Source organism: Barbus barbus (genome assembly GCF_936440315.1).
Source record: "Barbus barbus genome assembly, chromosome: 6".
Classification (NCBI taxonomy): Eukaryota; Metazoa; Chordata; class Actinopteri; order Cypriniformes; family Cyprinidae; genus Barbus; species Barbus barbus.
In genome coordinates, this window is record NC_136734.1 from 26073224 (window position 1) to 26093023 (window position 19800).

The window sequence follows — 19800 nt, forward strand, 5'->3', positions numbered from 1 at the left end:
GGAAATGTTTTTCTGTCTTTGTTCAGTTTAACAGTAAACACTTTGTACCTTGTAAAACTCAAATAATCATGTTTTGTGTGTAATTATTCATCAGTTCATAATTATTTCATTTGCATGTTGGGAAGGGGCATATGTTTTACATTTTTGTTTGCGTGTGTGAGTATTTATGCACGTGACAGTGTGCTGTGCTATGTAACTGTTTTTTGTGCCTGCAATTCCAGTAGTCACTTTTTGCTAGTTAATAAGGTATTAATTGTTTGTTCATGTGTGTGTGTGTAGGAGTATAAGCGTAAACAGCTGGAGGAGCAGAGACAGTCAGAAAGACTTCAGAGACAGCTGCAGCAGGAGCACGCATACCTCGTCTCACTGCAGCAGCAGCAGCAACAAGACAAGAAACCACAGATGTACCACTACAGCAAGAACCTAGAGAACAACAAACCGGCCTGGGCTAGAGAGGTACACTTGCAACCTGCTGAGGACCGTAGCTCTCTGAACTGAACTGTCAGAATATAAACTCTTATGTTTGGTTTCTCAGGTTGAGGAGCGCAGTAAACTGAACAGACAGGGCTCTCCTAAAATCTGCACTACAGTGTCTGACACCAATATCCAGTCCCGTTCAGAATCAATCAGCCAATCAGGAGCTGCACAGACCCCACCTATGCAGAGACCTGTGGAACCACAGGGTGGGCAGGGAAAGGTGTGCAATCTTTTTTTTTTTTTCTGTAAATCAGTAAAATTTCACTTTGGTAAACTCAGTAGTCATACCTCCAAAACAGTGACAAAATGATTAGGGCTATCAATTCAAGTAGAATTCAGAGTGTTTTTTGTTTAAAATAATATTAAATAATAATAAAAACTGACCTTAAACTTTTGAAAGGATAATAATTAGGAGGAGGATGCCATCATTTCTGTTCTTTAATGCTGCATGCTCTGGCTAACTCTTTACTCTCTCTGTTTAAATGACTTTTCTTTTTTTTTTCCTTCTCTTTCTTTCCTGTGGGGCCCACTTGCTTCCTCTGTAATCCTCCATAATTTTCGGGAACTTCCTCTTCACTTGCATAACCTGCACTGGATCTTCTACCTTTCTCTGTTACCCAACCCCGGTGGCCTATTTCCTTTCTTTGCATGACACAATCCTGTTTCCATTTTTGCACAACTGCTTTACTGATTTCCACTCTTCTAAACCCCTTTTGTAAAAACATCCTGACTTATCTCTTTCTCTCTCTCTCTCGCTCTCTCTCTCTCAAAAAAAAAAACATTTCACTCTCCCACGTTTTTCTTACACTGACAAACTACTTTCTGTCTCGTCTCCACTCCTGTTCGTTCATCCTCCTTCCCATCTGCCATAGTTCCAGATGGCCCACCTGGTGCCGTTAAAACCGTATGCCGCTCCTGTCCCTCGCTCTCAGTCTCTTTGCGATCAGCCCACTAAGACCATGTCCGCCTTCCCCACCCAGGATCCCTCTCCCACACCCACACCTCGTCCTCTACACTCCAGAGAACTAGTTCGTCAAAACTCTGACCCCACCTCAGAGACCCCTGCCCCTCTGTCTCGGCCAATGAGAGACGACAGGGGACCCTGGATCCGTCTTCCTGAGATTGAACAACCTCCTAAAGTAAGACAAAATAATCATACAGATTTAGTAAAACTCATCTGGATTGGGCACTAAAACAGCATGTGAAAATAGAGAATGTAATAAGGGGTTGCATAGATCACACTTATTAATGTACAGTTTTCCAATAATTCCTGACCCCATTTCTCTCTTTTAGATTCCCCAGAGAACAGCCTCCATAGCCACTGCACTGAACACAAATCTCTCCTCTGGCATCAGACACCCAGTTCGAGCAAGGTAACGTACACGCGCATCCAACTGCTACACAAATCATTTGACTGCACTGACTCCTGCACTGTGTTCTCTCCGTGTCAGTAATCCTGATCTGAGTCGCAATGAGCGCTGGGAGAGAGGAGATAGCATGAGCATCATGTCCAACCTGCCACAGACCGGCTCTCTAGAAAGACACCGCATACTCAGTGAGTGTTGTATAGGTCAGGTTTTGCCAAAACTGTGGCGCCACATCTCCCCGTAAGGGTAGTACAACCTGAAATGACCCATGTCGTGGGGACAACAGCTTAATTACCATACTAAATAATGTCTTAATCAGTCCCTCCATGATTTTGTGATTTTTTTTTTTTTTTTTTTTTTTTTTTTCAATCATGGAATTTAAAGTGAAATTGGTTTGCATCAGCATAATTTTTAGTGGATAAGGGTTCTTTAGATTATTAAAATGTTCTTCAGACTAAGAAAAGAATGATTCTAAGAAATATTAGTAAGAAATATATCAGTAAGTAATGCTTCCATGTATTATTTTGTATATATTTTATGAATTTGTGTAAGTATAATATCAACCTGTCCAGGGACTGCGGGTGGAAATTAGCATTTTTTGCTATAACCTGGCACATGACATCTCTTCTTTTTTAGACTAATGTTTTTTGTGCATTGTCCCTGATCAAATAAATAAATTCAATTCAATTCAATATTGATGAAAGGTTCTTTGGAGAACCCAAAATGGTTCTATGGTGAAAACCCCTTTTTGAAATATTTATAATTGCTGCAGATCCCTACACTCTTAACAATGAAGTGTATAATGTTGTGGGCTTATTTTAGGCTCGTCCAAGATGGATTCCTCCCCCACCCTTTCTCATGACGGCCGACACAAACCAGGAGAATCCCGAACCTCATCCAGACCCAGCAGACCAGCGGTGAGATGCAGACACACACATTCACATAAACATAAGAGTAGCATAGAGTCCCAAATCATTCGCCTGTGTCTTGTATAGATTGAACACACTCAGCCCTCCTCTAAACACTAACCTCTATTCCTTACATTCTCCTCCTCTCCCTTTATCCTTCTCATCCCTCTCTCCTCTCATCAATCTCTTTTCCTTCCTCTTCCTGCCCTCAGAGCTATAAGAGAGCAATAGGAGAGGTCAGTGCCCGTATCTGTGTATCAGCATGATGTCGGTCTGTGTTCTTGCATGATTACATCGTCTCGTGATGTTCATGTGGATGAGGCTAAATGTCAAACAGTTTTTTCCCATAACATGTTGAAAGTAATGAATCATAAATATGTAATTCTGGGTAATCACTGCATAAATCACATTATTTAAGATAGAAAAATATAAAAGCTGTCAATCTAATTAATTACAATACGTGCGTGATATGCTGATAAATTAATCAAGTCAATCACAATTAATCACATGTATACTATCGTTCCGAATTTTGGGTTCAGTATGATTTTGACGGGATCATACTTTCAAAGTTACTGCTCAAAACAATTTCTAATTATAGATTTAGTGTAGACATTCAAAATAGTTTGTAACATTATACAAGGCTTTACTGTCACTTTTGATCAATTTAATGCATCTTTGCTTAATAGAGTTCCAAAAAAAACAAAATCATACTGAACCCAAAATTCGGAACGATAGTATACATGTGATTAATTGTGATTGACTTGATTAATTGTGAAGTGACATTCACATTCACGAATGTCACTTCACAATTAATCAAGTCAATCACAATTAATCACATGTATATTTTGAATGTCTACACTAAATCTATAATTAGAAATTGTTTTGAGCAGTAACTCTGAGCAGTATATTTGAATTATTTCTGAAGGATCATGTGACACTAAAGACTGGGACAGCTTTGCCTACACACAAATTGTTTTAAATATTTTAATATTCAAATTAAAAAGCTATTTTAAGTTGTGATAGTCTTTCACAATATCACTGTTTTACTGTATTTTTGCAAATAAATGAAGCTTAGCATAAGGTGAGCATAAGAGACCAAACTTTTGAAAGGTAGTGTACATTTTCTGAATAATGCAATAATGACCCCATTGACTTTGATTCTATGGACAAAAAAAAAACCTCCTCTAAAATATCATATGTCTTCACCAAAGAAAACAAGCATTCATTTTTGGGTGAACTATTCCTCGAAGAGACATTCACACAGGATGTGTTATGTACTCATGCATCTTGGACCATTCTTTAGCGTCTCCCGTCTCTCCTCAGAAGTCTGTTGTCCTGCTGATTTCATCTACAGACCAGTCCACAACCACCAGCATCTGTAGAAGGACAGTCCCATGCTCATGGTCTTTGTGTGACCACATTTACCCTCCCCAACCAAGATCCCATGCCCACACCCACAACACAACCTCAACTCTTTTATAGCTTTTGAAAGACAGAATGCATGATCAAAATCTTATGGTCTGATTCAATCTGGAGAGATCCGATGTGAATGTTATGGTGACTACAGATGGCACGTGATGAAGTGTTTCTCACTTTCCTGTTGATTTCTTCCTCATGTGAATGTGTCAGGACCACGGTCTGTACTCTAAGGAGCGGGCAGAGGAGCAGCCGCGGCCCCCGGTGAAGGCTAATGATTACTCCTCTTCCTCAGAAAGCAGTGAGAGCAGTGAAGAGAGTGAGAGTGGAGAGGGAGCGGAAGAGGAAAGCCCTACTGACCGGTACAAGATGATGATGTGTGAATATTTCCCTTTTTTTTTTTTTTTGGTTTCATTTTTCTCATTTTTCTTTTAATGTCTTTATCAGACCACGTGATGCAGATTCTGATTCTGTTAACACTATGGTGGTCCATGAGGAAGAGGAAGGTGAAGGAGGGGACGAAGAACGTGCCGGAGGATATGGAGACCAAACCATGCTTGTACAGAGGGTAAGATGTTTTTTTTTTAGACTACTAAATATCTTTATAATGTAATGTGATGTGTATTCATGTTTCAGATCTTTACCCTACATTTTGAATGAGTGTATGTAAAATGATTAATCGCATCCAAAATAAAAGTTTTTGTTTTCATGATGTATGTATTTGTACCGTATATATTTATGTATATACAAATACACACATACAGTATATATTTTGAAAATATTTACATGTGTATATACATTTATATATTTATATTCTTATATTTTATAAATAAATATATTTAATATATAAACATAACATATTTTTCTTAAATGCATACATGCGTGTTTTTATTTATATACACATAATAAATATACACAGTATACCTATATATTATGTAAAAAAGAACTTATTTTGGATGCGATTTAATTGTTTGACAGCACTAATATATGTGTATGTATGCATGCATGCATATGTATATATACATACACGGTGGTGTGAACTTTTTATTTTTTTGCGTGTTTGTCACACTTTAATGTTTCAGATCATCAAACAAATTTAAATATTAATCAAAGAACACAAGTAAACACAACATCACATGCAGTTTTTGAATTACGTTTTTTATTATGAAGGGAAAACAAAATCCAAACCCACATGGCCCTGTGTGAAAAAGTGCTTGCCCCCTAAACCTAATAACTGGTTGGGCCACCCTTTGCAGCAACAACTGCAATCAAGCGTTTGCGATAACTTGCAATGAGTCTGTTGCAGTGCTGTGGAGGAATTTTGGCCCACTCATCTTGGCAGAATTGTTGTAATTCAGCCACATTGGAGGGTTTTCGAGCATGAACCGCCTTTTTAAGGTCATGCCACAGCATCTCAATAGATGCTGTGGCATGACCTTGTAGTGGGATGTAATGGGACACACCAGATGTAATGGGACACACACCTTCCAAAAAACACTTTTTTCACACAGGGCCATGTGGGTTTGGATTTTGTTTTCCCTTCATTAAAAAAACCCCTTCATTTAAAAACTGCATGTTGTGTTTACTTGTGTTATCTTTGATTTAATATTTAAATTAGTTTGATCTGAAACAAAGTGTGACAAACATGCAAAAAAATAAAAAATCAGGAAGGGGGCCCAACACTTTTTCACACCTATGTATGTATGTATGTATGTATATGTATATGTATATGTATATGTGTATATGTATATGTTGCATTTATTTAATACAGTAATATTAGTTTTAAATATTATTACAGTACAAAATGTTTTTTTATTTGAATAAATTTCAAAATGTCAGTTATTCCTATGATTGTAAAGATGAATTTTCAGCAGCCAGTACTCCAGTCTTAATTTTCACATCTTTCAGAAATAATTCAATATGCTGATTTGCTGCTCAAGAAACATTTCATATTTTTATTAATGTTGAAATCTGTTGGGCTGTTTATTATTTTTATTTTTCTACAATTCTTCAATCAAAAGAAAATTCAAATAAACACCATTTATTTAAAAAGTGATTAATTTCCTATAAATTTGTACTTATGGGATTGCCTTATTAATGCAGCATATACTGTGTTATTGTTTCACTAGCGTATTTTCAGTACTTACAGTTTGAAGGTTCCCCTCAGTAGTGTCGCCACGATCCCTCAAAAAAAGCTTTTGAGCCTTTGTGTGCATGCATGAAAGTAAAATAATGAATTCACTGCTTTTTTTTTCCCAGTACCAATATGTGTTTGTTTTTGTGTGTTTGTTTCTGGCAGACTCCAGAGAAGCGTAGTCATAATGGATACACCAACCTGCCTGATGTGGTTCAGCCCTCCCACTCTCCCACAGACTCTGCCTCCCACTCTTCCCCTGGGAAAGACTCTACCTATGATGTGAGCGCTCTGCCCACCTAACTTTTAAAGATTCATTCTCTCCATCTGTATAATTACATAATATTTTCTTTCTTTGTTTATTTGAGTCATTAACAAATATATTGCCCAATGTGTGTAGTTCATTGGTTAACTCAGATCATGCAATCAATTTCAGTATCAGTCCAGGGGATTGGTGAAGGCCTCTGGAAAGTCCTCTTTTACTACCTTTGTGGACCTTGGAATGTACCAACCATCAGGGGGCACAGGCGATAACATGTCTGTTGGAGGTAGGTTATTAAATTGTCTGAAAGTTACTGGGTATTTGTTAAGATACACGCACATCCGTTCATTGATTTGAGGTACTAGGGAAGACTTTGAAAGAAGTGTCTTATTCTCACTATATTTATTTATTTAATCAACAATATATTAAAAATAGTATTGTGAAATATTACAATACTTTCTATTTTATTATATTTTAAAAAGTAATTTATTCCTGCGATGGCAAAGCTGGATGTTCAGCAGCCATTACTCCAGTCGTCAGTGTCACATGATGCTTCAGAAGTCATTCTGGTATGCTGATTTGCTGCTCAAGTAACATTTCTTATTAAAAATCACAACACTTTTTATCATTGACATTCATATTTTATTTTTCTTTTTTTTATTGGGTTTAATACACCCCTTAATAAAAGTATTCATTCTTTTTTTGTCAGTCTTACTGACCCAAAACTTTGAAATGGTAGTGTTTGTTCACAGATTTAATACATTGGAAAATCATGAGAATAATGATCAGTATTTTGGTCTTGTTTTCTAATTAAAAAATACACTTAATAAATGTACTTGACAAACCAAATTGTGTAAGATAAGACTTTTCGTTTTAAGGATGCTTATATGGTTTTTAAAGGAAAGCAAGACCAAAAAAATTAAGAATAAAGAAATTAAGAAAATGTTTTTTTGCAGTGTAGGTCTGCGATCATTGCTTCATTGTTGTAAAAGGGGACATCAGATGCTCATTTTCCACAAGTTGATAATTAATGAAAAGTCTATAACATACTTTGGTCAAAAATTCTCAATGGTAGTGTAAAACAGCATCCTTTTTACCTTGTCAAAAACAGCTTTGTTCACAGCGACCTGTTTCGGGGCATGCCCCTTTAAATGCTACGTGGGGTGACGAGCCTTTCTCTGAGACTGTAAACTTTAGCTGAATTTAGCTGTGGAACTTGCTAACTAGCACATTATTAGGAAAGGCCATTTGCAAAGATTCATTAAATAAACTTGTACTCACTTCTTCTGTAGGTGAAGCTGAATCACTGATTCACGCAAACATGAACACATTTAGGTAGATTCCCTTCAGAAACAAACGTAATCCACTGTGTCTTCAATCCACAATGGCTCAGATGTCAGGGGTAAATGACAGCTGCTATGTTCATTAATACATCCAACAACAAAACACCTCAATTGCTTAGGAGCCATTCTTGTCTACTCCTGCTCTGGAGTTGAAAAAATGGCGGACTGTCTTCAGCTTAATCAGGGTGGGTCTATGCTAAAATGCCAGTGTCCATCAATAGTCATGGGAGGGGCCTTGGCCTGTGTGATGTCAATTTACCAAGAATCTGTGAAAGGATTGATCTGAGACAGTGCTTATGACGTGGATTTTTATCATTATAGGTAGGTTGTGTACATACACTGCCAACGCACATTTATGTTCAAACACCATGTAAAAGTGAATTTTGCATCTGATGTCCCTTTTAAGGTACTGTTGACAGATGACTCAGTCACTCAATGCTGTGTTTCTTAGCTTGTGTTGTTTATGGTTGTTGTAGGTCTGGGCTCTCGCTTTGAGCAGCTGAAGCTGGAGGTGAGGAAAGGCTCCATGGTCAATGTCAATCCCACCAACACTCGTCCAGTTAGTGACACTCCTGAAATCCGCAAATACAAGAAGAGATTCAACTCTGAGATCCTCTGTGCTGCTCTCTGGGGTAAGAGATGAACGAGCGCTTTGTGTAGGTGTGTGTGTGTGTGTGTGTGAGCTTGCCCATGATAGTGATCAGTGTTGGGGAAAGTTACTTTTAAAAGTAATGCATTACAATATTGCGTTACTCCCTAAAAAAGTAACTAATTACGTTACTTAGCTACTTTTTATGGAAAGTAATGCGTTACGTTACTTTTGCGTTACTTTTTGAGTATGAGCAGGCCTTGATTGTTTTTTTTAATACAAGAAGTTCTAATTATAGCAAATGTAAAAGCCCTTTCTAAATTGACGTCTATAAAGTAGAACGCAGGAGAAGAAGGTTCAATACTTCAGCAATAAAAAAAAAAACAATGAAGCACAATTGTTAGTTTATCTAAAGTCATTTTTGCTTATTAGTATGGTTTAACTGGATCATCAAAGGTCAACAGCAAAGACTTTGGTTAATAATGGGATTAGAAACATTTGTGTTTAGCATTTAATTATTGCAGGTTTGCGTCATATTCTGAGTTTGAATTTCACGGTTTTAATTAATTTTGATGAATACTAAATATGTTTTTTTGCGAGGGATGTATAAATGCACATTCACATTTAGTATAGGACTTCAGTAACAGCATGTTGACAGCGCACTGTCAGTCAATAAATGGGGAAAAAAGTAACTGGTGTTACTTTTGGCATTACTTTTTTGAAAATTAACTCAGATATTTTCTTGTAAATTAAAAAGTAATGCGTTACTTTACTAGTTACTTGAAAAAAGTAATATTATTACGTAATTTGTGTTACTTGTAATGCGTTACCCCCAACACTGTTAGTGATACTAACTACATATTTCATGACTGTATCCCAGCTGAATTTTCTAACAATTAGTGGTGTGACAAAACACATTTAAAGGAACACACCACTATTTTTGAAAATAGGCGTTTGAAGCAAGTGTCCTAAAACAAAACCTTTTCCTCTGCTTCATTGGGGCATACCAGTGCAACAAGTGATTTCTGACCTCGATTTTCTGCCCTTTTGAGTTTACATTTTTCCAAACTTGTCCTGCTGTCATCGGCCTGTCACTTGGCAGTCAGGTTGAGACAGGAAGAGTGTCTGTATCTGTGCTACACTTAGATGTACTGACATGAACTTTCTATTGTTATTGCCTTAATTCCCTGAACATTCAAGACTAGTTTGGTGGCAGTGCCACCCTCTGGCCAAAGTGCGTAAAATATGACCAAAAATCATTGTAGCTTTGGAATATGGTGGCGTAAGGTCATGTTTCTTAGCTTTTTGAGGGCCTGCTAAATTCAATATTTTTTCAAGTTTCAGCATACAGCTTTTTTTTTTCTTTTTTTTTTTTTGCAACTCCTAAAGAGAATCCTGAAGCTTGACAAACTTTATTTTCAGAATAGCTCCCCTAACACTATGTTTATGTTTTAAGGGTCTTCGTATATGTGTGTGTAATAGTGGTGTTTGTTCTGTCAGGTGTGAATCTGCTGGTAGGGACAGAGAACGGTCTGAAGCTGCTGGATCGAAGTGGCCAAGGGAAAGTTTATCCATTGATCAACTCACGCAGGTTTCAACAGATGGACGTTCTGGAGGGACTGAACCTCCTCATCACTATATCAGGTTACACACAAGCCTATTCATCACTTTACATGTATCCATCTTCTCATCACTGTCAGGACACATGAATACATACAGGCTGTTCATATTTATCATCTTTCTCTCAGGCAAGAAGAATAAGGTGCGTGTGTATTATCTTGCCTGGCTGAGGAATAAAATTCTCCATAATGACCCAGAGGTGGAGAAGAAACAGGGCTGGACCACTGTAGGAGAAATGGAGGGCTGTGTGCACTACAAAGTTGGTAAGCGTGCATGTAGAGAGGAGTTAATTATGCACCGAGTAAAGGCTACAGGAAAGTTTGCACTACTACTGGCTAGGAAAATGTAGCTACGGTAGTTCAAAAGACCTGAAGCAAACTATTTTGACTTTGGGCTCTAACTCTTCCAATTTACTTCATGTCATATATCACCTTTGTTGTGAAAGTTTTTGTTTATTTTTCCAGTGAAATATGAAAGGATTAAGTTTCTGGTTATCGCTCTGAAGAATGCGGTGGAGGTTTATGCCTGGGCTCCCAAACCTTACCACAAATTCATGGCCTTCAAGGTAGAGACATTAGTTGTATTGTTTTATTTCTCATGTACACAGCTTACATGGGGTTTACTGGATTTTCCAAAATTAAAAAAAAATGTCAGAAGTTTGGGTCAGTTAGGGTTTTTATTTAAAGAAATTTATACTTTTGTCATATTTTAAATGTTTTTACCATCAAAATTACTTTAATTTAATGTGTCCTTTCTGAATAAAATATTTTTATTTCAAATAAATGCTGTTTGAACTTTCTATTAATTAAAAAACCTTGAAAAAGGTATCAGTTTCCACAAAAGTTAAGTAGCATGGCTTTTTAAATATTGATAATAAAAAATGTTTCTTGAGCACTAATTCAGCATTTTAGAATGAATGAAGGATCATGTGATACAGAAGACTTGAGTAATGACAACAGAAGCTTAGTCATCACAGAAATGTTACATTTCAAAATATATTCAAATAGTTCTATTTAAATTCAGTAATACTGTTTTTACTGCATAAGAAAAGAGCATATGAAGTTTAAAAACCAATAAAAAATTATCAAACTTGTGAAAGGTAGTGAAAGTAATAGATAATGATTTACTCTGTTAAAGGTAATCGAAAGTAGCCAATTACCAAATAGTTTGAGACAAGTATGCTTCTTTACATCACTTCCTTTTATTATTATAATAATAATAATAATAATAATAATACAGCAAATGTGACAAACTCGTTATCTAATTGTTGGGATAAGCATTCACTCTATCATTCCACATAATCTTTGTAATGTGCTATAGTTTCATACTCTTGCTTATTTGTCTTCCTTCTCAGTCATTTGGAGACCTGCCACATAGGCCTTCGTTGGTTGACCTCACGGTGGAAGAGGGTCAGAGGTTAAAGGTCATCTATGGGTCATGTGCTGGCTTCCATGCCATTGATGTTGACTCTGGAAACAACTATGACATCTACATTCCCGTACATGTAAGTTATGCTGTCATGTGAAGATTTTTTCACAAGAATACACTGGATCGCATGGGAGCGATCAGTGATTTGTGGATCATTTGGAAAATGAAGAGAAAAATTTTATAGCCCCTTTAGAAAGATAAATCTCCTTTGATCTCTTGTCCTCTTTCATTCCCTCTTGCTCTCTGTGCATCTGTCTATCTGTAGATCCAGTCACAGGTGACTCCTCACGCCATCGTATTCCTGCCCAATTCAGATGGGATGGAGATGCTGTTGTGTTATGAGGATGAGGGTGTTTACGTCAACACGTATGGGCGCATCATTAAAGATGTGGTGCTGCAGTGGGGAGAAATGCCCACTTCTGTGGGTAAGTATGCACACAGATACACACACACACACACAAACATGTATACTGTGCTCTCATTCTTTTTGCAGAATTGCAAAGTTGGTTAAAATTATTTAGTCTTTTCTGGATTAAAGCTCATTAGCTTGAATTATCCAGGAGAGGATTGCATTATTTTTGTTGCACGTGCCTTAGAGAGAGTATTAATAAAGTGAATGATAAAATATTCTTATGTCTTTTGTATTTGTATTTTGCGTGTAGCCCACATCTGCTCTAATCAGATTATGGGCTGGGGAGAGAAAGCCATAGAGATCCGTTCTGTTGAGACGGGACACCTGGATGGAGTCTTCATGCACAAGAGAGCTCAGAGGCTTAAGTTCCTATGTGAAAGAAATGACAAGGTAATCAATTTTCACACACACACACACACACACACACGGCACCTCACACAAATGGGGATTCCTTTTTTTTTTTCAAAAGAAAAGTAGATACTAGAATGGATACTTACTTAACCAAACCTCAGGTGGAGAAAATTAATTTATAGTTGAGACAAAAAAAAGTTTTTTTAGATTCTGTTCATGTTCTATGATGTCTACAAGTTTTGCAATTCTGCTGCCAAAATATGGAGGTCTCACTTTATTTTAAGGTCCAATTCTACCTATTAACAAACCATTAACTACGACTTTTGCCTCAATAAACTCCTCATTTGCTGCTAATTAATAGTTAGTAAAAGGGATGCACGATGTTGGATTTTTGCCAATATCCGATATGCTAGTAATTTTTTAACTCATTTTGGCCGATAGCCAATGTCGATACCGATATATAATTATTTTTAATTTTGGTTAGTTTTTAACAAGAACTTATTTGTTAGAATTAAACAAACAATAATAAAGCAATTTTATAATGACAGTACATTGAAGATATGTATATGTGTATTTTGCTTTCATCTTATTAGAAGTAGGCCAACAGCGCCCCCTACGGAATTAAAACTCGTTACTGATCTGGCATTAGGACCCTGGGTAGGCTGCCACTGCATGTGCTATTACTGTTTACTCTATCACACACGGAATGGGTCATTCTGTATGTGCATACTCAGTTTAAATGCAGCAATCCAAAACAGTGAATCCAATCACCATTCAGGCAAAACCTTGCTTCAAGAATGAGCCACACTGCTGACATGATCTATTCGCTAGCACACCCTGAGCACATGTGCGTTAACGTATTCCTCTTATAGGCAAGACGTATCAGCATAATTTTTCATATCGGGCCAATGCCAGTATTTACATTTAAAGCTATTGACCGATTCCAATATTGGTCTGATAATATTGTGCATCCCTAGTTAGTAAGGTAGTTGTTAAGTTTAGTTATTGGGTAGGATTAGGGCTATAGAATATAGTTATGCAGAATATATGCTTTATAAGTACTAATAAACAGCCGATGTGTTAATAAGATGCATGCTAATAATAAGCTTAGTTAATAGTGAGAATTGGTCCCTGTACTAAAGTGTTACCAATTTGGAACTAAATAGAGTTTAAAATGTATATTAAATGTATATTTAAATAAAAAGAAAGGGAACAGGATGAGGTTGAGCTTGACGAACTCTACAATTTGTGTAGAAGTTGCATTTACATTTATGGATTTGGCTTCAAAGCGACTTAAATTGCATTTAAGGAACACATTTATATTTTGTCATTTCATTCTTTCCCTGAAAATCAAACCTGTGACCTTTGGTAGCTACCGCTAGTGTTTGAGCTACAGGAAAGTAGGATTGAGAAAATGGAATGAAATTGTCCTGTTGAGAACAAATTGTTACCTAAAGTGTCTCTCGTTTTGAGTAATGTTACATTTTTTTGTAATAAAGGGAAATAATGTGCTAACAGGGTTACATACAAAATTTGGGACAAGGGTAAATATTACATTTTGGTCATTGAGGTAATAAGTAAAAAGATTCTTTTTATTTACTACAATATCAATTTAATAGAATTACACACAAAAATAGTCTTCTCATTAAGCTGATCCACTTTACAATGTAACTTTATTTTTTTTCAGGTGTTTTTTGCATCAGTGCGTTCTGGTGGCAGCAGTCAAGTCTACTTTATGACCCTCAACAGAAACTGCATTATGAACTGGTGAAAGAGCTGCCACATGAACATAGATCCTGCTGTGTGCACACTTACAAACACTGAAGAGATAGTTCTCACATACAACAACATCCACAGACACTCTCACACTCTGTAAATACACACACACACACAAACACACTCCTGCACAAACTGACATATAGAACAGTTATTTACTTCACATCTTCCTGAAGACACTCCTTCACCATTCTCCTGTGATCTCTGAGCCAACTGTACAAGGCGTGCGTGTGTCTGCTGTGAGCGCGCTGCTGACCTCTGACAGAGCAATGTTGTATTCATCTGATTCCACATGGGTTAGCTTTCAGCTCACAGGGGCCAACGTTCCTCACTGCTAATATTTCTGACCTTTCTAGGACCAGACAAAAAGACTAATTGTACATTATTCTACTAGAAATGCGTGTAAACTACGAGAATTCTTGTGACGCAGCAGTGGCCTGCGTGTGTTTGAGAGACTTTATAAGCTACTTTGAGCAGCAGAAACAACTTGAAACTGCAGTGGTGTGAGGTGGTACTGCAACATCTGTAATTTTCCATTTCAGCTGTATAGTGTAGTAGTCGTTTGTTCTTGGTTGCATTCAGAGTTTCAGATAAAAGTGATATAATGTTTTCTTTCAATAAGTAGAAGTTTAAAAATTGATTTAAAAATATGAGTTTTAACCTATTCTGAGACGGTTTCCCTTCCGAGCAAGGGAAGGTTTTCGCTTTCTTGATGTATAAACAATAATCTGACGCCTGTGTCACCAAACTGTTTGTTCGATGGAAACGGTGGTTGCCACTTACGGAGCAGAATCCAGCGTTTTGCTTTTCCACTAGTCAGCTAGTGAGACCAAGTCACCCACAATGGAGCAACAGTCTCTGGTTTCGCTTTTCAAAGCACTTTTTTTCTTTCTATGTGGGAAGTATCATCATATCTACTACAGTTTGATATTCTCTGTACGTAAACGTATTTGGTATTACTCCTACTTTTATTATCTGCTGTTCTATAGCTGTTCTATTGCAATACGTGCTGTGTGCTCGTTCTTGTTCGAAGTTTTACGAGGGAGTTTCTCTTGGGTTATTCTGATTTTAGACAGATACAGTAAGTTACTCCGGATATGAATGAAAAGGTTTTTTTCTTGGCAGCACAAACGTATAGTTCGGTTGTGACAATGTAAATTGTACATAGCAGCCATGATCGTATTTGGATCTCATTTGTATTCAGTAAGCATATGATTTTTTTTTAGGAGTTCAGTCACTACACGACTGCGTAATACACTTGAGTGTGGTGTCATAACTGAGTCATGTGTTTGTGCTGTCAAAAGTGTTGGATTGCTTATGGAAGTTGTAGGTTTTTTTAGCCAGGCCTTGTAGTTCATCAGGGATGAGTGCATTTGATCAGACTTTTTTCTTTGATATTTGGACCCCACCATTTGTTAGCAACACAAACGTCATGTTTTAGATGAAGACTTGGGTGGATTGGAGCAAGAGTATTCTTTTGCTTATCCGAGCTGCATGCATGAGTGTGTGTGTGTGAGTATCAGTGGGAAATATTAATCAGTAACATACAGTAGGATCAGTATAAAGCAATAGTTTAAGGATTATTGATGGGTTTGTGCCTGGTGTTACTGTCTCCAGCTCTGCAATACTAGACCAGAGATTTTTCTCAAGCTTTTCACTCATTTCCATTTACAGCAGTATTCACCTAAAAAAAGAATACCTTCACAATCTAGTCTTTTCTCTTTCCCTATTTGATGAAGATGGTATTATACCATTATGTCACTTATAAAGTGCTGCCTTTACGAAAAAATGCGTGTACACTAATCACAGAATATTTGACGCACTTTGTCCATTCTAAATATTTTCCTAGTTCTTAACACTAAATGATTTTAGCACTGATTTGTTCAGTAACTTGTGATGGTACAATCATCGTCTGTTACCTAATAGCCCCTCCCACCAGACATATTGGCTGCTGTCACAGTCTAGACGAGCACTAAACACAGAAGACACATTTAGCAAGTCGTCATTAAAATATGGCGGTGCAACACTTCAGACAAATAATTATAAATTGTTGCATTTCAGAGAGAGAAGCAAAATCAAATTGAACTTGAATGCTAATGTGCCATTATGACAGATATTTAGTTTTTGCCCCTCATCCTTCCTTACTTTCTCTCTCTTGCTGTAGAACTTAAGCATATTCTTGCTTAGTAAATCAAACTGCCATGTTTACTGAAATAACAGTGCCTTGGATTGGGGTTGGGTGTATTTGCTTGATTGTGTGCATGTGTGTGTGGGAGAGCATTGAGCATGTGATTGTTTCAATAAGAACTGAAGTTCAGGGAAGAGAAAAGTCCAGTGCGCAGTTAGGGGTCTTGTGCCAACAAAGTGCACTTAAATTGACAATAGCCAGAGCACCAAGACAGGCTCCTCTCACTCTGTTTTAGCACAAAAGCCATGCCATAAAGAGTTCATTCCTCCGGTTTGAAGACAGCGCACTCCTCAGATGTTTATTTAATACCACATTACAGGACAAGACGAGCTCTTTGTTCTAGAGTGCTTGTAGCTCGCATATCGTTTTGCCAAACAGGGAAAGCCTCTGGTTTTCATGCCGGAGGTTCACAAAAGGTTCGAGTTGTCATGGTGAAGAGCTGCTCGCATGCATGTGATATAACAGTCCCCAGCAGTCCCAAGAACTCTTGGAATTTAGTGAGATTTTGCCTTTATGCTTAATAGTAAATGTGTATAACAGTGTTCACGCTACTGGATTGACAGAATTTATGTTTTTATTGCAGAATTATGATATAACGAGTAACAAAATTTCAACAGAGAGGAAATATGCTTTATAAATTAGATAAAGAGTTTATATTAAGATTACCATGGCCTGTCAGGATGATGGAAATGAATGGAGAAAAAATCTATATATACAAAATCCCTGAATTCTTCTTCACCTTTTTTACCTAGATGTGAATTTATATAAAAGAATTAATGAACGTAGCCTCATCAATGGAACTGAATAAATGAATGCATTGTTATATAGCATTTTTCTGGCTGAAGAATAATCATTCGAGCACAAAGCTTCTCCCCTGTACATACGGCTGTACGTTTAGACTCGTCTCTCTCCTCTCGTTTTCCCAGCGAGTGTTATAAAAGAGAGCGTGTGGGTGTGCGACTGTGCATGTGTGAATAGGAGAGCTATTTCTGATCCGCGTGCGTCCTGTTCATTATTCCCTCAGAGGAAAGAGAGCGGGTGGAGAAAAGACAACAGCAGTCGACAGCGATTGAGGACCGATGTGGTCAAACAATACACACATCATCACTGCAACTCCAGTCATGTTTGTGAATGCCACTGACGACCAATTGAACGTTGTAGTCTTTCTATGGCAGCTGACCACAGTCCTGATCTCGTATTGATATCTGATCCAGTGTGTCAGGGGTTGTTCTGAAGGTACATGCGTTGTTTGCTTTATTGCGGACGTTATTGAATGTAATCAGTTTGTTTTATTCTGGTCTGTTAAATTGATCTGTTGGATTGTAAGAGTTTTACAGAATCCATGGTTTAGGTGCACATGTAAAGATCCCCCAGATTTGAAGAAATGTTTATCATTAAATGCTTTTATATATCCAACAAGAGCATCATTTTAAGCCAGTCGGTCTTTAAAAAGCTAGACTAGGTCACGTGTGTAGCGATCTTGGAGAGATGCGGAGCTGTCTGGTTTTCGTTTTAAGGCCTTTACTGCTGTGTTTGAGGTATTTATCTACTCTACATGCTATTAGCACTATGCTAACAAGTGGCATTTCTCTTGTCGTTCTCTAGTAATACAAAGTTAATCCCTTAGCCGATTTTTGTAAAATATTTACTACTCCAAAGAAAAAAAAAGTTCATGATTTGTAGTTCTTTCATACGGAAGCGTATTGCATTCACTTGAGGAAAAAAAATCTACTCTGTTTTTCTGAATTAACGAGTTAATTATCTCAGAATTACGAGATCATTTTTTATGAAAAAAAAAAGTTTTTGCTCTCTTTTTCTGAATTAATGACTTAATTATCTCAGAATTACGAGATAATTTTTCATCAAAAAAAGTTTTTGCTCTGTTTTTCTGAATTAACGAGTTAATTATCTCAGAATTACGAGATAATTTTTCATCAAAAAAAGTTTTTGCTCTGTTTTTCTGAATTAACGAGTTAATTATCTCAGAATTACGAGATAATTTTTCATCAAAAAAAGTTTTTGCTCTGTTTTTCTGAATTAACGAGTTAATTATCTCAGAATTACGAGATAATTTTTCATAAAAAAAGTTTTTGCTCTGTTTTTCTGAATTAACGAGTTAATTATCTCAGAATTACAAGATAATTTTTCATAAAAAAAGTTTTTGCTCTGTTTTTCTGAATTAACGAGTTAATAATCTCAGAATTACAAGATAATTTTTCATAAAAAAAGTTTTTGCTCTGTTTTTCTGAATTAACGAGTTAATTATCTCAGAATTACGAGAATTTTTCATGAAAAAAGTTTTTGCTCTTTTTCTGAATTAACGAGTTAATTATCTCAGAATTACAAGATAATTTTTCATAAAAAAAGTTTTTGCTGTTTTTCTGAATTAACGAGTTAATAATCTCAGAATTACAAGATAATTTTTCATAAAAAAAGTTTTTGCTCTGTTTTTCTGAATTAACGAGTTAATTATCTCAGAATTACGAGACTTTTTCATGAAAAAAGTTTTTGCTCTGTTTTTCTGAATTAACGAGTTAATTATCTCAGAATTACGAGATAATTAAGTCATTAATTCAGAAAAACAGACCAAAAACATTTTTTTTCATTAAAAATTATCTCGTAATTCTGAGATAATTAACTCGTTAATTCAGAAAAACCGAGTAGATTTTTTTTCCTCAAGTGAATGCAATACGCTTCCGTACTTTCACGTTGTGCTTTTGGTTCAAACTCATAGCAGTCGCCAGGAGAGGTTAAAGGTTGTTTTTGGAGGACTTGATAAAGTTGATCCTCTGTGATGGGTTGATTATCGTTCTTTTCATTTACTTTTCAGAAGTTTTTATGTTTCAGAAAAAAAAGTAGATGTTTCGGACATATTTTGAATGTTTCTGTTTAGGAGAGGGAGTGCTTCAGATGATTTTAAGTCTTAAAGATTGAATGCATTCACAAGTCTGTAATGTCTCAATACAGCATTATTTGAAAATTAAAAATAACTTGATCTCTGTTAAAAATGGTGTAACGTTTTATTCCTTCAAGCTCATTTTATTCGATTTTATTCTTTTTTAAACAATGTATTTACATTCACTTGTTTGAATCATGTTATTAGCTCAGTTATTTTTATGGCATGTTAGATTCTTATCAAATAGAGTAAATCTCAGGTGAGTCAATTAATTGTTTTACCATAAAAGCATTTTCCATTCCATTTGTTTTACCATTCAAAGCAGTTTCCCGTGACCAAGTCAACCAAACAAGTGGTTCTCAACAAGTTTCTGATTGAGTTGTAGTAGATATTAGAAAACAAAAATTGAAAAATATATTTTGATGTTAACATGGACAAACTTTCCACATTTTGGCTCAAATTTATCATATGCAAGTGTTCAGTATCACATTTCAGTTGTTGTTTATGCTTTTATAACACTGTCAGATTAATCTTTTTGCTTGTCCAGTGTGAAGTCTAGGTCCTTACATGAAACCAGTTGAAAACCACTTTTATGAATGGAGTAATTTCAAATAACAAGTATTTAAACAGCCT

General features: G+C 36.4%; 1 protein-coding gene across 3 annotated transcripts in view; it reads left to right on the forward strand.

The window, feature by feature from the left end:
- The window catches only part of LOC306871942 (misshapen-like kinase 1), a 42031-nt gene extending 27943 nt beyond the window's left edge, over positions 1 to 14088 (forward strand). For 2 of the 3 annotated variants that reach the window (XM_079420215.1, XM_079420217.1), the window contains 19 exons: positions 280 to 456; positions 536 to 697; positions 1458 to 1616; positions 1771 to 1850; positions 1929 to 2032; positions 2667 to 2761; positions 2965 to 2988; positions 4382 to 4530; positions 4616 to 4736; positions 6468 to 6584; positions 6739 to 6850; positions 8384 to 8539; positions 9997 to 10140; positions 10245 to 10379; positions 10581 to 10681; positions 11471 to 11620; positions 11810 to 11969; positions 12207 to 12346; positions 13995 to 14088. In XM_079420215.1, coding sequence (XP_079276341.1) covers positions 280 to 456; positions 536 to 697; positions 1458 to 1616; positions 1771 to 1850; positions 1929 to 2032; positions 2667 to 2761; positions 2965 to 2988; positions 4382 to 4530; positions 4616 to 4736; positions 6468 to 6584; positions 6739 to 6850; positions 8384 to 8539; positions 9997 to 10140; positions 10245 to 10379; positions 10581 to 10681; positions 11471 to 11620; positions 11810 to 11969; positions 12207 to 12346; positions 13995 to 14078 — 2370 coding nt within the window. In that variant the 3' untranslated portion in view covers positions 14079 to 14088. The remainder of the gene's footprint in view (positions 1 to 279; positions 457 to 535; positions 698 to 1457; positions 1617 to 1770; positions 1851 to 1928; positions 2033 to 2666; positions 2762 to 2964; positions 2989 to 4381; positions 4531 to 4615; positions 4737 to 6467; positions 6585 to 6738; positions 6851 to 8383; positions 8540 to 9996; positions 10141 to 10244; positions 10380 to 10580; positions 10682 to 11470; positions 11621 to 11809; positions 11970 to 12206; positions 12347 to 13994) is intronic. The other variant, XM_079420216.1, reaches the window with a different exon arrangement.
- The last annotated feature ends 5712 nt before the right edge of the window (positions 14089 to 19800 follow it).